Raw genomic sequence first — 19,124 nt, 5'->3', positions numbered from 1 at the left:
CCCATGCACATGGGAAGCAGGGCCCCCCAAACCTGCAGACAAGCTGGTTTCATAGAACAGTGGGAAGGCTGGTAAGAGATGGGAGTGCTGCAAGGTGTGGAGCAGAATTGTGGCAACATCTCTCTCTTCCTCTTTATTCTTTTTTTAAGATTTATTTATTTTGGGACACCTGGGTGGCTCAGCAGTTGAGCATCTGCCTTCATCTCAGGTCATCCCGGGGACCTGGGATAGAGTCCCGCATCAGGCTCCTTGCAAGAAGCCTGCTTCTCCCTTTGCCTTTGTCTCTGCCTCTCTCTCTCTCTCTCTCTTTCTCTCTCTCTCTGTGTCTCTAATGAATAAATAAATAAAATCTTTAAAAAATAAAAACCTCCTTTGGCTGCAACTTTGGCCTGGGTCTACAACATGCATCAGTTAAAATGACATTTCACACTTGATCTAGAAAGATCCTTCAGTATATAGCTACCACATTCCAACCCATACCATTGATGCCTGGTTTAGGGCAGCTTACATGGATGATGTCTTGTTATCTGACTGCCCTAGTTCTTCCCTTTACTATCTGACCTTGATTTAAAGATTAGATTAATTGCTGACTGCTCATCTCATTGCCTCTTTGTTTTCTGGGTCTTATCATAAGGGCAGTCAGCAAAGGATACGAGTTTTTAAACATGAGTAATCCCCTTCTGGAAGGATTTTCTCTATTCATGCATGTTACAGCTCACTTGTGAATATTTGCTGTGTTACTAGCCTACAGAAAATAACAGTACATCATTTTCTAGGACTAATTCTTGGTTTTTGTTTGTTGTCTTTTTTCTGTCTAAAGGGATGATTCAGACAAATGTAGCTTCCAAGACCCAAAAGGATGTTGTCAGAAGGCCAACCTTTATGTCTTACAAGGATGTGGAGCAGATTAAAAGCAAGTAAGTGTTCTGAAGCACTGCCTACCAGCAGATGTTTAAGATATTCACCCACTGATCTCACCAAATCACTCTTGAATCTGTTTTCTTGAAATCTTCCTGCTTGCATTACATGGCAGTTTCCTTTTGCATCATCTGTACTCGTGAAGCAGTATAGCTTGCCCAAAGGTGTAGGCGAGCAGGAACTCGATCTCCCTCTGACTCACAGGGGATTCGGGCAAGCCTCTCCTCCCTGGGCCTCAGCATCTTCACTGTGAATGACTGGATTGATGGGTGTGCCCCGGAAATGATCAAGTGCACAGAGGGGTTTCGTTTTGCTGTGTGTTCTTCTGTGTGTCTTTAGTCTTGCTGAGTGGATTTATAGAGGGGAGGCAGCTGAGAAAGAAATGGAAGAAGAGAGGGATGTGTCAGCCGCCCAAGTGAGGAGATTTGGACCATGATACAGTTGATTAAAGGAGACTGTTTAAAGGAATCTCTGCTGTGGAGGATTCAGTATCCCTCTCCTCTGTCTGCTTATGAAGCTCAGTAAAATCGGGATGCCTGGGTGACTCAGTGGTTGAGCATCATGATTCCGGGGTCCCGGGATCGAGTCCCACGTCGCGCTCCCTGCATGGAGCCTGCTTCTCCCTCTGCCTGTGTCTCTTCCTCGCTCTCTGTGTCTGTCATAAATGAATGAATGAATAATGAATGAATGAAAGAAGCTCAGTAAAATCTATATTGTTCATGAATGGTTTTGGAGATGGATTCCCCACTGTTGGATGATATGTGGTTATATAAAACACATTCAAAATTAATATTTGTGTGGAATCAGAAAAGACCCCGAATAGCCAGGGGAATATTAAAAAAGAAAGCCATAGCTGGGGGTATCACAATGCCAGATTTCAGGTTGTACTACAAAGCTGTGCTCATCAAGACAGTGTGGTACTGGCACAAAAACAGACACATGGATCAATGGAACAGAACAGAGAATCCAGAAGTGGACCCTCAACTCTATGGTCAACTAATATTCGACAAAGCAAGAAACACCATCCACTGGAACAAAGACAGTCTCTTCAATAAATAGTGCTGGGAACATTGGACAGCCACATGCAGAGGAATGAAACTAGACCACTCTCTTGCACCAGACACAAAGATAAACTCAAAATGGATGAAAGATCTAAATATGAGACAAGATTCCATCAAAATCCTAGAGGAGAACACAGGCAACACCCTTTTTGAACTTGGCCACAGTAACTTCTTGCAAGATAAATCCATGAAGGCAAGAGAAACAAAAGCAAAAATGAACTATTGGGACTTCATCAAGATGAGAAGCTTTTGCACAGCAAAGGATACAGTCAACAAAACTAAAAGACAACCTACAGAATGGGAGAAGATATTTGCAAAGGACGTATCAGATAAAGGGCTAGTATCCAAGATCTATAAAGAACTTTTTAAACTCAACAGCAAAGAAACAAATAATCCAATCATGAAATAGGCAAAAGACATGAAGAGAAATCTCACAGAGGAAGACACAAACATGGCCAACAAGCACATGAGAAAATGTTCCGCATCACTTGCCATCAGGGAAATACAAATAAAAACCACAATGAGATACCACCTCACACCAGTGAGAATGGGGAAAATTAACAAGGCAGGAAACCACAAATGTTGGAGAGGATGTGGAGAAAGGGGAACCCTCTGGCACTGTTGGTGGGAATGTGAAGTGGTGCAGCCACTCCTGGAAAACTGTGTGGAGGTTCCTCAAAGAGTTAAAAATAGACCTGCCCTACGACCCAGCAATTGCACTGCTGGGGATTTACCCCAAAGATACAGATGCAGTGAAACGCCGGGACATCTGCACCCCGAGGTTTCTAGCAGCAATGTCCACAATAGCCAAACTGTGGAAGGAGCCTCGGTGTCCATCGAAAGATGAATGGATAAAGATGTGGTCTCTGGATACAATGGAATACTACTCAGCCATTAGAAACAACAAATACCCACCATTTGCTTTGACGTGGATGGAACTGGAGGGTATTATGCTGAGTGAAATAAGTCAATCAGAGAAGGACAAACATTATATGGTCTCATTCATTTGGGGAATATAAAAAATAGTGAAAGGGAATAAAGGGAAAAGGAGAAAAAAATGAGTGGGAAATATCAGGAAGGGATACAGAACATGAGAGGCTCCTAACTCTGGGAAACGAACTAGGGGTGGTGGATGGGGGGTGGGGGTGACTGGGTGATGGGCACTGAAGGGGGCACTTGATGGGATGAGCACTGGGTGTTATTCTATATGTTGGCAAATTGAACACCAATAAAAAATTTATAAAAAAACCCAAAATGGGTGTAAAATCAAGTATGACATCTTTATAGTTAATTTATAGTTAAAATCAAGTATGACATCTTTATAGTTAATTTTAAAATTTATAAAAAAAACCAAAATGGGTGTAAAATCAAGTATGACATCTTTATAGTTAATTTATAAATTTTTATCAAATTTATATAAATTTTTATCCAAAATAACATTAATTTACCAAATTATGAATAATGACTTTTTTTTTATGACTGTCTTTTTTAAAGAACTATGGTTACGAGGATGTCTGTACCAGGAATATTGCAAGAATATAATCCAAAATAAAGTACAAAGAATAAATTCTCTGGGAATTCTTGGTTTAGTGGCTGGAACTCGGGCATATGGAACAGGGAACCAAGTGAATTCTTTGTCTTCTTTGTAGCTATCAGCCGATGCAGACCCTGTCAGAGCCTTTAATCTCGACACTACCTCCTCAGCCAGACTTTAGCTTGAATGGATATGAGGTACTTGGTTTTTGCCTTTTGGTGTGTAAATTGTTTCAAGGTGAGGAAAAGTACCTAGCCACAGATGTATAGTATTTGGATGAAAGAATGAATGGTTTCTGTAAAATTCTTGGAGCAAGATTCAAAGGCATCCAGATGGTAACGGTGTTACCTTCCCAGAGAATGGTTGCCCTCTACAGGGCACCTCATTGTCTAGCCACGCACAATCTCTTATGGGCACATCCTTACAAAAGACCCTACGAGATAGATATTATCATCTCCACTTTATGGAGGACAAAGCTGAAAGCCAGAGAGTAAAAGTGCCTTGTCTGGTAGTTGGAGGTAAAGGGCAGGTTTCTGTGGGTGTGAGGAACTCACCAGGTCCCTAGACTAAATCGGACACCTCCAGGGGCATCCTTTTGCCTTTAGGCATAATGCCTCGCTAGCCAGAAGTCAGCCTGCGCAGATGGGCCCAGTGCCAGCTAGTTCATTACTAAGATGACCTGCCAGATGTGGAAACCCTAAGCCAGCTTATCCCACCTGCTACCGGAGGCCTGGCAAGGGTACTCCATGGCATAGGGGGCCACGTGTGTGAACATAGCATGCTTTAAATGTCTCCTGTTTCACATTTTACATATTTTTGAAATTTTTTAGTTGGTAGAGATCAATAACCAGAATCCGGAATATGTCATGATAAGTAAGTCTTTTAAAGCTTCCATGAAAAATTTCAAGATTGAAAACATAAAGAAGATCAAGAACACCAAGCTCTTGAATGCTTTTGAAAGGTTGGTGGCTGCAATATTGGGTTGTTTTTTGGTTTCGGGTTGTTTTTTTTTTTTTTAATGTAAAGTTTGAAAGGATTCATTAAGAGCTACACTTTAAAACCTACCCACTGGTTTATTTTAAGTCAAGAGTTTCTCAGTGTCTAGTTGTTTTGTTCATTTTGTAAACTCCAACTTCTCTGTTTCAGCATTAGTTTTATGACTCTTTGATTTAACTTATCATTTAAAAGTCATAATTAACTTTTTTGCCTCTGGTGCACTAATGTTAGAAGCTCCATTCTGAAAGTGGGTGGAATAAAATTTTAAGATGATTAGACCTTAGTTGGGATTAATGTCATTAACTGGAGTGGAAGAGGAATGCTCTGGGTGTTTCACATTTCCTGTATTAGGAAAAAATTGACGATGAACAACAGAACGGAAAAAATCCTGTTTTATGCAACAAGACGCACCTATATGGAGTCTATCTGTAAGGATAACTTCAACTGGATCTTACATGGATCTTCTGATACCAAATATGGAAAAGGTTTGTGCTGGAATAGAGAAACCTAACTAGTAGAATCATAACTCAGGCTCTGTTATGAGGTATATGTCATGATTCTTTACTAACCAGCATGTGTGGATTTTGCATGCATGGAGAGTTAAGCTTATGTTCACCTTAACTGTCCAAATTAGAGTGGCACATTTGCTTGGGACTTGATTGCTGTATCAAAGCCCTGCTCCCATCTTAGGCTTTTTTGGGGGTGGAAGGATGGGAGAGTCTCTTACATGCTTGCAAACTCTTCTAACCGTTGGCTACATTGTCTACCATTTACTGTTCATTTCTACCTATGGCTCTTCCTGACTTAAGTCCAACCCTGTGAAGCTGCTACAAGTAGCCTGCCTTTGCCACTTTCTTTTCTTTTTCTTTTTCTTTTTTAAGATTTTACTGTGAGAGAGAGCCAGAGAGAAAAAGAGAGATTGAGAGAATGAGCAGGAGGGATGGGGCAGAGGGAGAGAGAGAAACAGACTCCTGACTAAGCAGGGAACCCGACTCAGGGCTCAATCCCAGGACCTGGGATCATGACCTGAGCCAAAGGCAGACACTTAACTGACTGAGCCACCCCCCTCTGTTCATTTTTGAATAAGATTACTTTTTGGGGGATCCCTGGGTGGCGCAGCGGTTCGGCGCCTGCCTTTGGCCCAGGGCGCGATCCTGGAGACCCGGGATCGAATCCCACATCGGGCTCCCGGTGCATGGAGCCTGCTTCTCCCTCTGCCTGTGTCTCTGCCTCTCTCTGTCTCTCTCTGTGACTATCATAAATAAATAATAATAAAAAAAAATTTTAAAAAAAGATTACTTTTTGGTGTTGGGTCATACCTTCCATGTAATTTTTGAAACAAGCAAACACAACGAATCACTCATCTTAAGAGAACAACTAATAGTATATCAAGTTTTGAAGTGCGCTTAACTCATGATTACATTCACACTCATTGCAGAAAGCAAGAAACCAATCAGTCAGCCAACAAATATTTTTGAGTGACTTCTATACACTAGATACTGAGGACATAGCAGTGAACAAAGTAGACATGGCCTCCCAGCAAAATTACTTCACATAATTAAATGGTTGCAAATGTGCAACTGCTGTAGAGGGAGTGAACAGGTCCTGTGGACACCGAACCTGGCTGGAGAGGTATTCCCAAGGAAAGGCACAGGAAGGATCATCTACATTGTAGAGTCCCTGTGGAGACTGAGCAATGAATGTTATAATATATGGCTACACAGGAAACAGTTGAGACGTGATGCTGAGGGCACAGGAAGCTAATGAAGGATTTTAAGCTGGGGAATGATTTGATAAGAAGTTCATGTTTATTAGGTTTAAATGCATCAATAAAGGGATACCTGACTGGCTCAGTTGGAAGAGCATGCGACTCTTGATCTCGGGGTCATGAGTTCAAGTCCCATGTTGGGTGTAGAGATTACTTAAATAAATAAACTTAAAAAAAACTGCATCACTAAAACTTACCTAGAAATGTTTGGGGGAAGAGGGATGTCCACCTTGAGTGAAATATGTCTTTCTTATGTTAGAACGCAAAGGAATATTTATCAGAGGAAGTGGACACATGGTACATTAGTGTTCGTAGGTCTTGGCTGTAATTGGCTGGGATAGTGGCATACATGGGCGTGTAGTCTGTTTTTCCTCTTTTGTATGTGAAAGAGCACTGAAACCCTCTGAAATTTATCTTGACAGTTTGATCATGTTACTTACTAACACTCCTTTAAGTTGGGAAAAGAGGAGAGTTCTTGAGAGCCAGGAAAAACCCCTGTGACTGGTGTGGAACAAGGGGGCAAAGATGGAGTCTGCAGTTCTCACAGATAGACAAGGTGTCTGTCCGGGATCTCTGCCCTGTGTTCCCAAGCCACCTCCCCTTAAGAAGACAGTGATCCTTCCACTTGGCCTGCCTCCTGTTTCACGGAGTTGGGAGGTGTTTTTGTTTTGTTTGTATTTGTTTTTATTTTTTTTTTAAATTTTTTTTTAAATTTTTTATTTATTTATGATAGTCACAGAGAGAGAGAGAGAGGCAGAGACACAGGCGGAGGGAGAAGCAGGCTCCATGCACCGGGAGCCTGAGGTGGGATTCGATCCCGGGTCTCCAGGATCGCGCCCTGGGCCAAAGGCAGGCGCCAAACCGCTGCGCCACCCAGGGATCCCTGTATTTGTTTTTAGTATCAACTTTCCACTTCTTTTTTTTTTTTTTTTAAGATTTTATTTATTTATTCTTGAGAGACAGAGAGAGAGAGGCAGAGACACAGGCAGAGGGAGAAGGAGGCTCCATGCTGGAAGCCCAACGTGGGACTCGATCCCAGGACCCCAGGATCATGCCCTGGGCGGAAAGCAGGCGCTAAACCGCTGAGCCACCCAGGCTGCCCCAACTTTCCACTTCTATCACTGATATCCACTGATGGTATCAGTCCTGGATAGATACAAACCATTGGGTCTGTAATCTTTTTTGTTGTTGTTGTTTATTGAAGATTTTCTTTTAAATTTATTTATTTGACAGAGAGGGAGAGCAGAGTGAGCAAGAACATGAATGGGGGAGAGGGGCAGAGGGAAAGAGATGCAGACTCCCCACTGAGCAGGGAGCCTAATGTGGGGCTCGATCGCAGGATGTAGAATCATGACCTGAGCAAAAGGCAGATGCTGAACCGACTGAGCCACCCAGGTGGCAACCTCACTGGGCCCACAATCTTAAAAAGTTCGGGCAGTTGTCCTAAAAGAAGCCAACTGGTAGACTTTAGAGATCCTGCTCCTCTCTGAGGGAAAACAAAAGACCCCCCTTTGCATGTGTGAAACCACTCCAGTTAGGCTGTTAGATGGCATGATTTTGTATGTGACTGTGTTAAGGAGAGTGTCAGGAGAGTAAGATGTGCCTGGAATGATAGAAGGGTTATGGGCTACTTTTTGATAAATTGGAGGTGGGAAGAGGGCATCTGTTGGGAGATGGAGGATCAGAATGGAAGACGGGTTAGTTGGAGAGTTGGTAAGAGCTGGGAAGCGGAACCAGACCTGCTGAGCAGTCTGGACTGAGAATAATAACAGGTAAAAGCCACCGAACTTCACAGTCAAAGGAGATGATAAAAACTCAGATTTGCATAAAAAGTGGAAGTGAAAAAAAAAAAAGTGGAAGTGAGGTGAAGTTAGAAAAAGAAGCACATGTTTGTGCTAAGGTAGCTAAGCAAACAAGGACCTGTCTTGGTTATAAACTGGATTCAAGAGGCCCGATGAGAGGCATAGGAGGCCAGGTAACTTGTTTGGGATCCAGGGTGCTGCAGGCATCGACATCTATAACATCTCCCAAGATTCTGCAACCCAGGTATCTCTCAATGCTAAATGGTTGGAAAGAAAGAGACAAAAATATTATTTTTGGTAATATGAGTGTCTGTATAGAAAACCCAAAAGAATCTATGGGTAATTGGAAGGTTGGCATTCCACATAGGAAGTGGGACACATTCCTCTGCCGCAGGACTCCTCTCTATTATCCCTGACAGGCCCAGCATGGTGGATGGAGCCCACGATGCCCGAATAATTGAGTTAGAGCCAACTTGACCTGTTCTGACTCCCAACCTAGAAGAATGTTCCTTTCCCTGGTGTTATTCAGAGTTCTAGTTAACAAAGTCCATTTTTTACAATGTATATCCAGGTCCTATTTTAGTAGTCAAAAGCTGGCCACGATTTTTTCTTTCTCCTTATAGAGTCCTTCCATAGTGATTCTTATCCTCTCTGAGACAAAGAATATGTCTGGCCAAAATAAAAGATGGTTATGTATAAAGAATTGTTAAGAGAAAAAAAAAACACAATGTTATCCCATTATGTCAGTTATACTAAATAAATGAAAAAAATGAATAAAGTAGATTACAGGAAGACAGCATATTGTGAAGTCTTAAGTATGACCTAAGTATGACCTGTAGGACAATTTACAAAAGCTAGCTTGGCAGAAAACAAAACAAAACAAAACGTACAAGTTGGGAGAAGAGCGTTTATGAAGACTGGAGATTGCCAAAGGCTGGGGAGGCTGTAGCAGCACAGGACATTTAAGATCTGGTGGGAATGACTAAGGATAAGGCTGGAGGAGGAAGTCAGTGTGTGCTCCTGAAACACCATGGAAGCCATGCTAAGGGGAGGGATTTTTATCCAGAGGTCAATCACAAACCACCAATGGCTTTGAGAAGGAAGTACCAATGACTCTGGCTGCGTTGTGAGAAAGGATAGGTGGGACCAAGCCTATAGGAGAGAAAGCAGGTAAGGAGGTCAATTTAAGAGTCTAGTCCATGGGGCACCTGGGTGGCTCAGCTGGTTAAGCAACTGGCTCTCGGTTTCTGCTCACATCCTCCTCATCTCAGATTATGAGTTTGGGCCCCACTCTGGGCTCTGTGCTCAGTGTGGAGTCTGTGGAAGATGCTCTCTTCTTCTCCCTCGGCCATTCTCCCCTCCCTTTCAATAAATCTTTTTTTTTTTTTTTAGATTTTATTTATTTATTCATGAAAGACTGAGAAAGAGAGAGAGAGAGAGTCAGACACTAGGCAGAGGGAGAAGTAGGCTCCCCACGGAGGATATAAGCCATTAGGACCCTGGGATCACGACCCCACCTGAAGGCAGATACTCAACCACTGAGCCACCCAGGCATCCCTCTCTTAATAAATCTTAAAAAAAAAAAAAAAAAAAGTCCAGGCTAGAAATGAGGGTGGTCTAGATGCAGGTAGAGGGATGAAGAGGATACTGGGGTTCACTTGAAAGAGGTATTTGCAAGAAGACTGAGTCTAAGTCTTAGGAGAGCAGGCTACAGGGTTGGGTCTTAGGGTTGGCTCACTTAAACAAATATTGATTCCACATTATAGAAATGTGATTTTTAAAAACAACTGATGATCCTTTGGGGAAAAAAATCAGTTCTTTAGGGTAATGGCTACTCTTTTCTGAATGGTGAATGATAAAGATGTCCTACAAAGACCTAGAATACCTGTATAAAGAATCTTTTGTCATTGGCTTCATTTGTCTTTCGTTTGGTTATCACTGGTAAACAAAAATAGCTGAATTAGGGGCACCAGGCTGGCTCAGGTGGTAGAATGTGCAGCTCCTGATTTCTGGGGGTTGTGAGTTCAAGCCCCATATTAACCATTAACCATGAAGATTACTTTAAAAAAATAGTTGGGGGCCCCTGGGTGGCTCAGTGGGTTAAATGTCTGACTCTTGATTTCAACTCAGGTCATGATCTCAGGGCCATCAGATCAAGCCCCAGGTCCAGCTCTGTGTTGGATATGGAACCTGCTTGAGATTCTCTCTCTCTCTTTCTCTGCCCTTCCCTGTGCTTGCGTGTGCTCTCTCTTCTCTCTCTCTCTCTAAAATAAATAAATAAATAAATCTTGGGGGATCCCTTGGTGGCTCAGCGGTTTGGCGCCTGCCTTTGGCCCAGGGCGTGGTCCTGGAGTCCCAGGATCGAGTCCCATATCAGGCTCCCTGCATGGAGCCTGCTTCTCCCTCTGCCTGTGTCTCTGCCTCTCTCTCTCTCTCTCTCATGAATAAATAAATAAATCTTTAAAAAAAAATAAATCTTTAAAAAATAGCTGAATAATCAAATTAGTACTCAGACTTTATTATAAAATAGAAAAAATTAATTTAACAAGTATAAAAGTAACTTTGTGCCATTGAAATATACACAACTATCTCTGAATGTTGCAAATAAGTTTTATGGCTTTATCAAGCGATAAAAATGCACACTCAAGAAAAATATGGATGAAATTTTTGTCTCTTGATTTTATTCCATTTGCTTTAAGTCAAATATATTTTTACCAGTAAATCCATACTATTTATTTGACACCTTTTACATGCATAGCTGGATTTCACTTATCTGGAAATATTCGCTTTCTGAAAGAGAACTTGGAATTGGAAAGAGTGAACAACTGTGTTATGAATAGCCTGAGTTGTTGTCATAAAATTCCTGTGCTGAAGATTGTGTATGTTTTTTCTCGGGAGCTTCGCAGAATCATTTGGTCTTATTTCAAAACAGTGGTGGTGGTTGTTGTTTTTGTTTTTCTCAGCCCAGCAAGTGCGGAGTGGGAGTCGAGAGATGCTAGAGGTGGCAGCAAGAAGAAAGTTAGCAGTTTTAAGTGGAGAATGAGAGGGGAAATGATCTACGAGACACAAACACAGCTTAACATTGTTTTCAAGCTGTGTATAGACCATTAGTAAAGGAGTAAATGGCTCTGTCCCCCTTAGTAACTCAAGAGGGCCCCCCTATGTTGTAACACCGTATATCAGAATTAATATCTACATCTGATGCATCAGGAAAAGAGCAAAATGACTTGTTCTATTTTTTAAATCAGAGAAATATATATGTTTTAGAAAGATCTCCTTACAAAATAGCTTAAATTGTTTAGAAGTGGGGCACCTGGGTGGCTCAGTGGGTGAGCGCCTGCCTTTGGCTTTGGGTCCTGGGGTCCCAGGATCGAGTCCCGCTTTGGGCTCCCTGTGGGGAGCCTGTTTCTTTCTCTACCTGTGTCTCTGCCTCTCTCTTTGTGTCTCTCCTGAATAAATAAATAAAATCTTAAAAAAAATTGTTTAGTAGTTCCAGAAATTGACCTTTGAGGAATGGCTTTAGGAATGGCTCTTTGCAGACACTTAGAAATGACTTATGATTATACTGTGATGCACAGAGGTGGGTAGTGTGATCGAGAGTTTGTAGTGGGCGTCCATCAAATGAGAAATAATAAAAATAAAGAAGGCACAGGGGTGCCGGGGTGGTTCAGTCGGTTAAGCATCTGACTTTGGCTTGGATCATGATCCTGGGATTCTGGGATCAAGCCCTTGTTGGGTTTCCTACACAGTGGGAACTTCACTTCTCCCCCTCCCTCTTCTCCTGCTCCCTCTCCTGGCTTGTGCACAAGTTCTCTCTCTCTCAAATAAATAAAGAAAATCTTTTTTAAAAAGCAAAATAAAGAAGGCACAGCCTCTATACTCAGGGGATAGCAGAGTAGTATAGAATACATCTATATTTGGCCATCTGGTAAAACTGAGAGTGGGAACCGGCTAGGAGGGAAGGCTGGTGACCCAATAGAATTGTGGTGGGATGATGATTTTTGGTTTTGTCCTTGATCATTTTCCAATTATCTACTGGCCTACTTAATAAGATTATAAAAAGATCTGTATGAAAAAAATAAAAGATCTGTATGGACACTGTCTTTTAAATGTAAGCTTATTTTGGTCACACACCAGTAAAAAAAGAAAGACAAAAATATAACAGGAAAAAAAGAAAGGGAAAAGCAGTTGCAAGAAAGAGCTTATGAAATATGCCAATAAGCATATGAGAAGATGCTTAATGTCACTAGTATTGAGGGAAACACATATTAAAATTTTTCACACTTCGTATTGACAAAAATTAAAAAGATCATTGATATCCAATGTTGGCAAGGTTTGGAGAAATGGGACTTTCTCCATTGCTGGTAAAATTTTTAGACTGTTTCTGGAGGACAATTTGTAATCTCTGTCAAAATATAATATTCACATGTCCTTTGACTCAGCCATTATAGTTTTGCAATCTATTCTATAGAAATGCTTATACAGGCTCTCAAAGGTATGTTTACTAGGATGTCTTAAAAGTATTTATTTAGAACTGTTCTTGGTTCAAAACCATAGCAAAAAGTAAAAGCAACCTATATTTTAATCAATACAAAGGTAGTTAAATTGAACATCCATACAATGGAATCCTGTGCAGTCATTAAAAAGAATGAGGTGGAGTTAAACGGAGTGACAGCAAAATTTCCAGGACTAGAGTGTAGAAAAATGCAGAACAGTTCATACAGTATAATCCTAAAATTAACAAATAAAAGAACATCAAACTACCAGAGTAAATGTGTTATATATGTATGTAAATGCCTAGAAATGGGTCAGAGAATCCCCACCAAGCTGGTCACTGTGTTTTTGAGGGACTGCAGGCAGGAAAATGGTAGGTCAGTATAAGTGGACTTTCATTTTCTTTTTTTTTTTTTCATTTTCTTTTTTCTTTCTTTCTCTTTCTTTCTCTTTCTTTCTTTCTTTCTTTCTTCTTTCTCTTCCTTTCTTTTTTATTTTTTTGAGATTTTATTTATTTATTTGGGAGAGAGTGCACGTGAGCATCAGGGGCAGGGAGAGGTAGAGGGGAGAGGGAGAAGCAGGTTCTCCACTGATCAGGGATCCTGATGTGGGGCTCAATCCCAGGACCTAGGATCATGACCCAAGCCAAAAGCAGACTGAGCCACCCAGGCACCCTGGACTTTCATTTCTTATTCCAAATATTTGAACATCATTTACTCAGAATATCCAGCATCTGATCTACTCAGGATAAGCAGTATTTCTGGAATTCAAACATCTAAAATATTTTTTTAAAATCAGTAATAAAAAACTAAGCCAGATACATGAAAAAATATTAAACACTTGTTACATAAATGAAACAAATTCATTTTACTAATTAATTTTTCATAGAAAATCAGAATTTGCAAATATACACATATCTAATTTTTTAAAAGATTTTATTTAGTGCAAGCAGTGGGGGAAGGGCAGAGGGAGATGGAGAGAGAATCTTAAAGACTTTATTTATTCATGAGGGATACAGAGAGAGAGAGGCAGAGATACAGGCAGAGGGAGAAGCCAGCTCCCTGTGGGGAGCCTGATGCAGAACTCAATCCCAGGACCCTGGAATCATGCCCTGAGCCGAAGGCAGATGCTCAACTGCTGAGCCAGCCAGGCATTCCCGAGAGAGAGAGAGAATCTTAAGCAGATTCCCTGCTGAGCATGGAGCCAGATGTGGGGCTCCATCCCATGACCCTGAGGTCATGAGCCAAAATCAGGAGTCAGACACTTAACTGACTGAGCCACCCAGGTGCCCCATACACATTTCTTTTTTCCTTTTAAATATTTTATTTATTTATTTATTTATTTATTTATTTATTTATTTATTTATTATTTAATATGTAAGTGGGGGTAAGGGCAGAGGGAGAGGGAGAAAGAATCTCAAGCAGATTCCCTGATGAGCACAGAGCCTGAGTTGGGGCCCGAATTCACAACCCTGGGATCATGACCTGAACTGAAATCAAGAGTCAGACACTTAACTCACTGAGCCACCCAGGCGCCCCCACATTTCTTTAAAAAGAGAGAAAATGGGGTACCTGGGTGGGTATGGTTGGCTGTGCAGCTGACTTTGGCTCCAGTCATGATCCCAGGGTCCCTGTTTCAGGCTCCCCGCTCAGCAAGAGTCTGCTTCTCCCTCTCCCCCTGCACAACCCTCGCCCCCACGCCATTCTGTCTCTCTCAAATAAATAAATCTTTTCAATAAAAGATATAGAGAAAAGTATCTGGCAGTGACAAAAATTAATATAAGAAATTTCAGGGACCCCTGGGTGGCTTAGCAGTTTAGAGCCTGCCTTTGGCCCGGGGCATGATCCTGGAGACCAGGGATCGAATCCCACATCAGGCTCCCTGCATGGAGATTGCTTCTCCCTCTGCCTGTGTCTCTGCCTCTCTCTCTCTCTCTGTGTGTCTCATGAATAAATAAATAAAATCTTTAAAAACAAAAACAAAAAAAGAAATTTCAGTTTGTCAGGAAATCATTGTTGATCTGCTGAGTATAGAAACCTCAGTGATGCGGGGGTGCCTGGGCAGCTCTGTGGGTTATATGTCTGACTCTTGATTTCAGCTCAGGTCATGATCTCAGGGATGTGAGATGGAGCCGTGCCTCAGGCTCCACACTGTGAAGTCCTGCTTGGGATTCTCCTTCTCCCCCTGCCCCCCCACCCATGCATACATGCTGTCTCTCTCTCTCTCATAAATAAATAATAAAGTGTAAAAAAAATAAAAGGGAGGGAGACCTCCGTGATAGAGAGGTTGTTTTATGCTCGAGGAGGACAATAATAGATCAACTGCTTTGAAAAGCTCTACCAGGGTCAGTTGGTTGCTTATGCTACACATCCTTCTTTTACGTTTTCTAGGACCTTCCCATCAGTAGTAAATGACCTTTGTCCCTTAAAATGTACATAATATAAAAAGGTCTCTGCTGGAGTAGCTTTGGTTCATCAGGTTACAATTCAACTCACCCTGCATGATTTGCATGAGTTGGGCTGCTGTGACATCATCGCTACTTACTGTAGCAAGTGGCTCACACCACACCTTCACTGGGAGCCCCTGCATGGTAGCAAATGTTTCTGTTATTTCAGTAGGGTTATATACTGGATTCAAATTAACTTGCATAAAACACATTTTTTAAAAATATTTTATTATTTATTTATTTATGAGAGAGAGAGAGAGAGAGGCAGAGACACAGGCAGAGAGAGAAGCAGGCTCCATGCAGGGAGCCCGATGTGGGACTCGATCTTGGGACTCCAGGATCATGCCCTGGGCCGAAGGCAGGCGCCAAACCACCAGCCAACCAGGGATCCCCCAAAACACATTTTTTTAAGTACGAAGGAAAGTTTCTAAGTACCAGTAAGGTGTTACTGCCGCGTGCTTAGTTAATGTCCATCATCTGATGGTACGTAAATAATCTTGCAAACTATATACCATTTTTTCATAATAATTCTTACCCTTTTTCTTCTTCTGATTATTTCTAGGAATTTACTTCACAAAGGATGCCATCTATTCCCATAAAGATCAGCAGTATGATACCAAAAACATGGTTATGTTTGTAGCTCGAGTCCTGGTTGGAGATTTTACTCAAGGATATAGGGAAAGCCTAAACCCTCCTCCACCACCGTATGACAGTTATGTGGATGTAAAGTTGAATCCTTCCATTTTTGTCATCTACGAGAAAGATCAGATTTACCCACAATACGTGATTGAATATACTGAACCAGAGAAAGCCTGTGTGATTAGTTAGAAATGATGAATACAGCGTCATAAAGGAGGCCATCACCATTCTGTTCACTTACAGAGCCAGATTGCCCCAATAGTACACTTTTACATTTCTCATTTAGTTATCAACTGCTTTAGATCAGTGGTTCCCAAAGTTTGCTACCAATTTGAATCATGTGGGAGGCTAAGAATTCCAGTGTTCAGATTGCACCCTGTGCCAACTGAACCACTGTTTCCGGTATGGGAGCTGGGCAGTGTTAATCTTTGAATTGCAAGGGTTCGAATGTGTCATAAAGTTTGGGAATCACCGTCTTAGATAGAACTGGGAAAAGTCGGATTTCTAAAACATCTTTAACTGCAACAAGTTTCTCTCCCAGCTACTTATTCTTCGTTTACTGTATGGCATGGTTTTGTCTTGGTTTAATTGAAAGAAAATTAATTTGGGCAATTTGAGAGAAATCTAAAAATTGCCTATGTAAGTAAGCACATTAGACCGTCCGACCTTGGATAGAAGATTATGGAAAGCTGGGGGTGGGGGTGGGGTTTAGAAAAATGCTGGGGGAAGGGAGAAGAAAAGATCATTTAAATGCCATTACAAAAAAAGAAAACAAAACAAAATAAATGCCATTACAGGTATAACTGTACTGTACCTTTGAGATAAGACTGAGTTGGGGCACACATTTCTTTATCTCTATGTTTACTTAGGGGGCTCCATCCAGGTTGATTGTCCGGAATGCAATAAAAAGAGCCACAAAGTGTGGCTCAGAGAAAAGCGACCCACTGGAGTTAATTGCCCATTTGGGTTCTTTATATAATTATGGCAAAGTAGACATGTATATCCTAATATATGATTATAGAGGTTTTTAGGTTGGACTTTAATGAAAGCGTCTGTATTTTGGGAGGTCTGAGTTGCAGTAACCAGATTCACAGAAGCTCGACTGATAAACCTGAGTGCTATTGTAGTCGTTCGCTGTAGCAAATGAGGTTCACCAAGGAATTGGGAGCAAGCCATCCCCACTGAAGGATGGGCTCCTTAAGGAGTCGAGATTTGTTTCCTGGTGAGCACGGAAGCAGAACAAAGAGAATAATGCTTCAAACAGGTCTTGCACCTGCAAAGGGGCTTCTTTTTTCTAAATATAATGGATTGTACAGCATTGTAGTACAATCAGTTTTCAAAGCAGTTGAGGTTCCTGGACCAAGAGTTCTTTCCTTATCATGAAGCAGGTTTTTCCTTCCAGTTCTCCTTTTCAGCATTCACCAGTTTCCTGTTATGGCTCCTGCCAGCAGACATGTTATAAAAGTTACTTAGCATTGGAGTTGATTTTATATCAGATTGTAGATCAGTTCAAACATCTCCACAACCCCTTAGTTTGAAGGACTCCACCAGCAACAAATGTATAGAGATTTTTTAAGGCAGAGTTATTTTCTGGGAGGCTTGTCACAAATAGTTACTCTCATTCACTTTATTTTTTTTTTTTAATGGTGGTATGCTTTGGAGCTTTGATTTCTTGATCTCGGTTCTCATGTGTTCAGAGATGCAATTTGTCCAACTCTGGTTGTCCGTGAGACATCTCTAGTTGGATATTTCATAGATGCCTCTAAAGCAACATGTCCCGAATGGAATTTTCAATCAGCCTCCTTCAAACGAATCATTTTCTCCCCTAGTATTGTTTCCAGAAGTCATCATTGACTTCTTCCTCTCCTTCCCCCAAGCTTGGGGGAAGTCCAGTTTTTCAAATATTTCTTTGTCCCCTTCTGAGGTGTTCTTTACTTAGCAGTAAGAATGGTTGTATTTTAACATTTTTTATATAACAATCTTTAAAAACACAAATCTGATCATGCCTTTAGAATAAAGTTCAAAATCATTATTACAGCCCCACATGATTTCACCCTTCCCTGCCCTCTATTATTTATTTTCTTCCACCCAAGCCACTCTTGGCTAGTTTACTTGCAGTTCTTTAGTACTCCTTTTCCCTAGCTCAGTGGTTCTCAATGAATAAGCCTGCCTTTTTTTTTCTTTTTTTGGACAAATACATTGTAACATCTGTTTTATTATCCTCAAAGTGCAATCCAATTGTAATATACTCTACGTACATATAATTTTGGAAGTAAATTTAAAATTAATCAAAATTAACATGAACATAAAAGGAAAACAAAAGGTATGTTACTTGGGCACGACCCTATTAGAAGACCTAATTAAGTAGTCAGATGTTTACACCTACCTATAATGAGCAAATTTACAAGAAGGTAGATCAAACCTGATTTTATACATAGTATGGGAAAATGAAAAAGCAGGGATAGGAGTGGACCTTAGAATAAAAACTAGTGATGCATAACTTATTGCATATGATAGTACTTATAAGAGAAATATCGAAATAGCCTTAAATGAAATAAAGATACTATGCAAGAAAATCTACGGATTGTCGAAATGGAGAAAATGAGGAAATATTCTATTTTTTGCAGACGAACTGTAGGTCATATAAGAATGTCTAGCGAGACATTCAAAATTCGTGTAGGGTGCAGAATAGTTTCTTATCATGGGGAACTGTCCAGTATATTGCAAAATGTTCCACATACTTGCCTCTCATATACAAAGTGCCGATAGCACCCTTTCCTCCCCCCAGTTATAGGGCGATTGCAAACCCCATCAGATCTACTCACCCTTTCCAGACCAGTAACATTTTGTCACATCCCCTTCGTTGGCCTGAGAGGACTCCTAGGTGATACAACCTATCTATACACGTGAATTTCTTTACAAACCCATTTAACACACTGACTCAGTTATAATGGAGAAACAGAAGGAAAGAATTTTTTATATATATATATTTTTACACTGGAGTTCGATTTGCCAGCATATAGTATAACAGCCAGTGCTCATCCCATCAAGTACCCCCCCCCCCCCAGTGCCCGTCACCCAGTCACCCATCCCCACTTGCCTCCCCTTCCATTACCCCTTGTTCGTTTCCAGAGTTAGGAGTCTCTCATGTTTTGTCACCCTCTCTAATTTTTCCCACTCATTTTCTCTCCTTTCCCATATAATCCCTTTCACTATTTTTTATATTCCCCGTATGAGTGAAACCATATAATGATTGTCTTTCTCCGATTGACTTACTTCACTCAGCATAATACCCTCCAGTTCCATCCACGTGGAAGCAAATGGGTATTTGTCATTTTGAATGGCTGAGTAATATTCCACTGTATGTATTGACCACATATTCTTTATCCATTCATCAGTAAAAAAATTTGTAATGAAAATGAGTTTCAGTGTGTAAATGCTCAGGCATGACTATGCTCTACGACAT

The 19,124-nt window shown here is 41.1% G+C and overlaps 1 protein-coding gene across 2 annotated transcripts in view; it reads left to right on the top strand.

The window, feature by feature from the left end:
- ZC3HAV1 (zinc finger CCCH-type containing, antiviral 1) overlaps positions 1-18,738 on the top strand; it is a 61,151-nt gene extending 42,413 nt beyond the window's left edge. For both annotated transcript variants that reach the window (XM_041752133.1, XM_041752134.1), the window contains 5 exons: positions 821-917; positions 3,629-3,710; positions 4,344-4,474; positions 4,861-4,994; positions 15,582-18,738. In XM_041752133.1, the coding sequence (XP_041608067.1) occupies positions 821-917; positions 3,629-3,710; positions 4,344-4,474; positions 4,861-4,994; positions 15,582-15,847 (710 nt within the window). In that variant the 3' untranslated portion in view covers positions 15,848-18,738. The remainder of the gene's footprint in view (positions 1-820; positions 918-3,628; positions 3,711-4,343; positions 4,475-4,860; positions 4,995-15,581) is intronic.
- The last annotated feature ends 386 nt before the right edge of the window (positions 18,739-19,124 follow it).

Source organism: Vulpes lagopus, chromosome 4 (genome assembly GCF_018345385.1).
Source record: "Vulpes lagopus strain Blue_001 chromosome 4, ASM1834538v1, whole genome shotgun sequence".
Taxonomy (NCBI): domain Eukaryota; kingdom Metazoa; phylum Chordata; class Mammalia; order Carnivora; family Canidae; genus Vulpes; species Vulpes lagopus.
Note: the sequence above shows the minus strand (reverse complement) of the source record. Positions and strands in the feature narration are given on the sequence as shown.